Source organism: Archocentrus centrarchus, chromosome 22, assembly GCF_007364275.1.
Source record: "Archocentrus centrarchus isolate MPI-CPG fArcCen1 chromosome 22, fArcCen1, whole genome shotgun sequence".
Classification (NCBI taxonomy): domain Eukaryota; kingdom Metazoa; phylum Chordata; class Actinopteri; order Cichliformes; family Cichlidae; genus Archocentrus; species Archocentrus centrarchus.
Genome location: NC_044367.1, coordinates 998032 through 1004613, shown reverse-complemented (window position 1 = coordinate 1004613; position 6582 = coordinate 998032). Strand labels below are relative to the sequence as shown.

The 6582-nt window shown below is 44.9% G+C and overlaps 1 protein-coding gene across 4 annotated transcripts; it reads left to right on the top strand.

Annotated features, from left to right (window-relative positions):
- The first annotated feature begins 1007 nt into the window (after positions 1–1007).
- Positions 1008–4303, top strand: LOC115801406 (uncharacterized). 4 transcript variants are annotated; one of them, XM_030759206.1, is made up of 3 exons: positions 1008–3108; positions 3226–3294; positions 3656–4303. In XM_030759206.1, exon 1 carries the CDS (start codon positions 1012–1014, stop codon positions 2716–2718), a length of 1707 nt encoding a protein of 568 aa, XP_030615066.1. In that variant the 5' UTR covers positions 1008–1011; the 3' UTR covers positions 2719–3108; positions 3226–3294; positions 3656–4303. The 4 variants fall into 4 exon arrangements, with proteins under 4 accessions (XP_030615066.1, XP_030615063.1, XP_030615065.1 ...); XM_030759203.1 differs by having other exon boundaries at positions 3651–4303; XM_030759205.1 differs by having other exon boundaries at positions 1008–3294.
- The last annotated feature ends 2279 nt before the right edge of the window (positions 4304–6582 follow it).

Sequence of the window (6582 nt, the reverse complement as noted above, 5' to 3'; positions counted from 1 at the left end):
ACATCAGCTCCAGTCTTGGGATTTGCAGACCCCCAACTTCCATATGTCCTGCATACAGATGCCAGCACTGTTGGCCTTGGGGCTGCATTGTATCAGGTTCAAGATGGTCAATCTCGAGTCATAGCTTTTGCAAGTCGAGGACTTTCCAAGAGCGAGAGGAAGTACCCGGCTCATAAGCTTGAATTCTTGGCCCTTAAATGGGCAGTCACAGAAAAATTCTCTGGTTACCTATACGGTACAGATTTCACAGTGGTGACTGACAGCAACCCACTTACATATATTTTAACGTCTGCAAAGCTTGATGCGACAGGGTACAGGTGGTTGTCCAGTCTTTCTACCTACTCATTCAGTCTTCAGTACAGAGCGGGAAAGCAAAACCTAGATGCTGATGCACTTTCTCGCCGACCTAACGACCCACCAAAGGATGATTATGCATCCAAGAAAGAAAGTGAGAGAATCCGGCAGTTCACACTGTACCATCTGAGCAATCCTAACGGTCCAGAAACTGTTCCCCAGGAGGTGATTGAGGCTATTTGTGAACGTCATATGGTCACTTCACCTGTAGCTGATGTTCAAGCCGCCAATCCTGGGTTGACATTAGTTGAATCCCTCACTCACCAGTCCACAGCCATCCCCGACTGCTTCCAGCAGGAGCAAGTGGATGGGTCCCCTCTTGTCCATTCATTTTCAGAAGAAGAGTTGAGGCAAACACAAACATCAGATCCTACTATCAATGCAGTCATTGTACTCTTGGAGACCGGTGAAACTCCATGTCCCAGCCTCAGGTTGGAGTTACCAGAACTACCCTTGTTACTCAGAGAGTTGGCTCGGTTGGAGATGCAGAATGGAGTGCTCTATCGTAAGCGACAAGATGGTCCAAACATCTCATATCAGCTTGTGCTTCCTGAGGAGCTAAGAGCTACAGCACTTAGGAGTCTTCATCATGATATGGGCCACCTTGGAGTCGAACGAACAGTAGATTTGGCAAGAGCCAGATTTTACTGGCCGAAAATGCGCATGACCATTGAAAAAATGGTTAAAGCTTGTGAGAGATGTATTCGCCGAAAAACACATCCAGAAAAAGCTGCTCCACTCATGAACATTAAAACCTGCCGACCGCTTGAACTGGTGTGCATTGACTTTTTGTCAATAGAGCCAGATTGCTCAAATACGAAAGACGTTCTAGTAATAACTGATCATTTCACAAAATATGCAGTGGCTATACCAACTCCAAACCAGCGAGCACAGACCGTAGCGAAGTGCCTCTGGGAAAACTTCATTGTCCATTATGGTCTTCCTGAAAAGCTCCTTAGCGATCAGGGTGCTGATTTTGAATCGAGGACCATAAAGGAACTTTGTGAACTTGTTGGCATGAGGAAAGTGCGCACAACTCCTTACCACCCCAGGGGAAACCCGGTTGAAAGATTTAACCGCACTCTTCTTCAAATGCTTGGAACACTTGATAAGTCAGACAAACTCCGCTGGAAAGATTTTGTCAAACCTCTGGTACATGCTTATAACTGTACAAAGAGTGATGTAACTGGATTCTCCCCCTACGAATTAATGTTCGGGAGACAACCCAGACTACCCATTGACTTGATCTTCAGATTGCCCACCAATGCTAGCAAGCAGACTCATTCCCAGTATGTTGGCAATTTAAAATCTCGGTTGGAAGAAAGTTATCGTATTGCTACTAGTAATGCAGGAAAGAATGCAAGTTGCAACAAAGCCAGATTTGATCGGCGAGTGATTGAATCAATCTTGCAGAAAGGAGACAGAGTTCTTGTACGAAATGTGAAGCTGCGTGGAAAACATAAGTTGGCAGACAAGTGGGAGGAGGATGTTTATATTGTCCTCAAGCGAGCTGGAGACATGCCAGTTTACACAGTTAAACCGGAAAGTAAAGATGGACCAGTGCGGACTCTGCACAGAGACCTGCTTCTGCCATGTGGATTCCTGTCAGCAGCTGCAGAACCTGAGACAGTTAAATCTCGTACAAACAAGAGACCCAGAACGAGACAATGTCCAGTTGTTGAGAGTGAAGAGGAGATCATCTCAGACTCGGATGATGTTCCTGATTGGACGTTTTTCCCTCGTATTACACCTGATGCATTTGTCATAGTGCCTGAAACTCACAAGTCGAGTGAGCCTGCTTGTGCAGTCCGGCAGTCAGCAGAAACAGAGGAGTCTGTAGTTTCCCTTTCACCCGATGCTCCAGCAACTCAGTCCGTTGTAGGAAATGGAAATACTGGAGACATTCAAGGTGCATCAAATGTCAACTTACCTGAAAATGACAACCTACCTGAACATGACAACCTACCTGAACAAGACAGATTATCTGAAGCAAACGTCTTACCTGAACTGAACTCAGTTGACAGATCCCCCCAGTGTTTGGATTTGCAGCAATCTGAGGAAATTCCTCCAGATAATGAGATGAGTTCAGATGCAGTACCTGATGATGGGTGTTGTGATGCTAATGCACCTGTTACTGTCCAGCCTGAACCCTTAAAGTTTCAGACTGATGGACTTCAGGATGCTGAAACATCCCTTCGTCGCTCTCAAAGAGTGCACACAAAGCCTAAGAGATTGGATTATGTGAAACTAGGCAATCCTCTGATAATGGTGGTGAATTCTCTTTTCCAGGGTCTTAGTGAAGCACTGACTAGCTCCCTGAATGGTTTTGAGAATGCATCTCATGATTCCGTCAGGCTTGTGTAAGCCGTGTGACTCAGTGTCACATTGCAGATGCCCAGGGACGGGCATACCCTTCAGAGGGGAGGGTGTAACCCACATAAAATGGGGATGCCTCTTTAAGAAGCAGGGGTTAGGGAAGCTAGGTAGTCTACCTGGCCAATAAAAAAGTTTAGTTCTGGTGTGTATCAACCAATCAGAATGCAGACCGCCGCTGTAGGTCCCGCCCTCCTTCCCCGTGTCGGTAGCATTGTTTGTGTGAGCGTGAAGATCCGCCATGAGGAGAAGACTGCTAAGCTGTGCAGCGTGAGAGTCTGTGTGTTAAGACGATTATAGTACTGGATACGAACTTGAGACGAGCTCTTTTGCAATTGCAATTGCTGTTTGCCATCTGACTTCTAAGCTGGAAGTCGTGAAGTGAGTAAATAGATTGAGCTTCAGTTTTCTGCCGAGCACTGTTAGAGCTTCCTCGTTAGCCTTGTTAGCTCTTATTGGCTACTGGTTTCCTTGAAGTTCATCTCGTTCTCCGTTCAGCTGAAGTGCCCCACGTGTCCGGACTGAGAGCCACCATATTGTTGTCCCAAACGTGTCGCATTGAGATCGGTGAGCATATTATGTGCCTTTCATTCAGGTTTTTTGTTCTGTTTATTACATTGTTGTTAAATAATAGCCCTTATCTGAACTGTTTAATTATTCAAATGTAAACTTTTACTGATTTTGGGTAAAATGTGATATTTTAAGGTTGTATTTGGAAAATGCTTGTGTAATCTACAACAAAGTGGGTTAGGAATGCAGTGAAATACTGCACTGAAGTGAAAGACAATTGTCTTATTGCAAATTTGAGTGCTTTGATGATGGATTGATGTCAACTATGATGTCTATAGAGATCTGATTTAGGGATTAAAGCTAGAACAGCTTAATAGAAATTCTATTATTTTGCTGGTCCTGTCTGTCGACAGGTCAGGTTTTTTTCCCATGCTGGATTGTTCCTGAGGTGGATTCCTCCTGTGACTGTGATGGCGAGCCTTCCCACCTGAACTTAGAGAAAGAACTGGATCCCTTCTTTTCCATTTGGAGTCTTGCTGCACCCTGCGGTGTGGTAGGCCTGTATCACTCATACCTTCACACACAGTTGGTTATGCGCGAGACCACTGACTGACATTTTTTGCTTATTGTTTCATCCTGGAATTTTGGACATTACCCTTTGGACAAGTTTATTTCAGACATTATAACAACCTGCTGTGTAGGAAATCCTCCTCATGTGAATGGTGTTGAGTTGAACCTGAATTGGAACTGAAATTGATTAATCTGTTGTTCTGTTGTCCATTACAATTTGGAATTCAGATTACCAGGGTGCACCCAACAGATTTGATATTGAGAATTAGCACTTGGCCAAGTAGTATTATTATTATTTTATGTATTTTATTGTGTGTAATTTCATTTTCATAATTGTGAGCCTTGTATAACTGTTCGTCAATTTTATGGTTTATGTCACTAAAGTTGGTTGTCCTTTAAAATTATCCAGCTGCCTTTGTGTGTCACTTAAACACCTCATTGTGCTCCCATAGCCGAACCTATTGGCCCATTCATCTAGAATATATAATACCTTTCTCTACTGTGTTACACTGGACCTTCACTGAGACTTTTTCACTCAGACTGAAACAGATCTCTTTTCTGCTCCGGGCATCTCTGAGTTCTTTGTTCAGATATTCAAAAAATCCATGAGCTCTGTTAATTTTTCACAATCAAACATGCAGGAAATCAGGTGGCTTCACACTGCACCGGTTCACAGTCACCGAACAGGCACATGGTCGGTGGCTCGATCCCGAGAGGAATCAGAACTCCCTTTGGGATCGTGTCAGGAAGAGTATCCAGTCATCAAACATGCGGGGCGCCCTGCTGTGGTGACCTCCTGTGAATAAGGCAGCAGCTGAAAGTAGCTTTAAACATGCAGCAGATCAAAATACTGCACACACAGCCGATCAATACGTATGGATTAGATAGTAAATTGTTTTCTAAGATCTGTTTACCATCATTCATACAGTGTGGACAAAATATTAGAAACATCTGGATATATAACCAAACAGGAAGCAGTTTGAAGGCACAAAGAAAGGAGCACAAAGTTACATTTATAATAAAACTGAACGTTAATAACAATCTCCATGAAGGTGGGAATCATTGCATCACACTGCTGTGCACCTGAGAAGGTGTCTCAGCGGAAAGATGCCAAAAAGCTCGACAGATGTTAGGTTTCCATCTTTAACCTCCAACATCCAGCAGGTCTGGAAGGAGAACAGCAGGCAACAGCCGGCTCCGGTCCCGCTGGGCTCCACAGACTGGATACAAGCATGAGGAAGAAGAAAACAGGAAGTGTTGACTCAAAGACCTCATGAGGCGCCTGATGGTGTTTGGGCCTCAAACCCAAAACGGTCAGCTTGGAACCGAGTCAGAGTCAGAACGAACTGTTAGGGCTGAAAGGCTCAAACATTTGTGCATTACAGGAATTTCCATGAAGCTGGGTGGACAGGAACTTATTCCCAACCGTAGCTTCGCTGACCGGCTGGAACTTAAAGATCAACCAGTTTCTTTTGGTTTTGTTGATCTCGATGTTCAGCAGATCGTAGTCAGACTGATCGGGCTTCCGTGCTCCTGCTTTAAACATATTTTCCTACATTTCTCTTTGGGGAAGTGGATAGAGCCGGGGGCATCCAAAGCGAGTGGGGTGTGAGGGACTGTGTGAGGAGTTCAGCTTCCTCAGGACGCCTCTGTGGAACAAAGCTGCTGCCTGAGCGCTTTCAGGTCCTCCTGATGTTCGCTTCAGCTTAAAGGCTGCGAGATGACACAGACAAATTCACATGCAGCGCCAGGACACGTGGAATATCCTCAGAAGCTGTGCTGTGTGTCAATACAGAAGCAACGATTCAAACTGCAGCAGCAGGTCAAAGGTTACGAGAGTCTAACCTCTGACATCCAGCAGGTTCCCAGTGACCTGTTTATGGTTATATGGACTATTTGCCTCAGTGGCATATCTAACCAGGACTCTAATCTCATTAATAGATTCATATCATCTTCTAGTTGGTTAAAATGTAACTCCAGGTTATTCACTGGTGACCTGGTGGATGTTCAGCAGTTAACAATGAAACAGAAGCAACTGAAGCTGGGACTCAGATCCACCAAAGAATGTGGGACAGCCTGAAGTTCACGGCTCTGAAATAACAAGCGCACTGAATCACGTGTCGTTCCTCTTCCTGCTCATAAGCCACCAACCCTCCTGCCACCTAACGAGGACTCGTGGAGGGCTCTGAAACGGGGCTATCTCCTCTCTGTGGGGGGCATCATCACAGCAGAGGGGCAACACTGAGCTCTGCTTGTGCAGTCGGAACTTTATGAACACATCAGATTTTTTAAAAGATGCATGAATTTATTTTTCATCTGTGCCAAATGCTGCTCTGAAACACTTTGATCCAGATGTGTTTATGCCAATCAGCTGGATCCAAAGCCTGCCTTCGCTCTCCTTTGTGCTCTCTCTTTGTTTCCTGAGAAACATCTCAGTGTCATATAGAAAAGTGGAATAAATTAGACAGATTGGGTGTGTCACAGCCCTGGAGACAAAAGCACAGAGGAAATGAAAACCACAGTAAGTCTGTGAGCGCCGTGGAGGTTTAATGCTTACATTAAAGGCCAACCACGACTCTTCATACTTATTACAGACACCAGGCAGTAACCTTCAGTCTGAGGGTCCAAACCTCCTTCCGATGCTCCAGATTCCTTCAGCTCCAATAAAATGATGAGTGATGAGAATGATGAGAAGTTTCTGTATTTCTGCTTTAACACGGGAGTCTGTGGGCACTGGCTCACTATGGTGCCTCTGCTGGACGGCAGCTGTTGGTT

Excerpts from the sequence above, each read along its gene's own strand:
- LOC115801406 (XM_030759206.1), top strand. The coding sequence starts at position 1,012 with ATGCGCATGACCATTGAAAAAATGGTTAAAGCTTGTGAGAGATGTATT.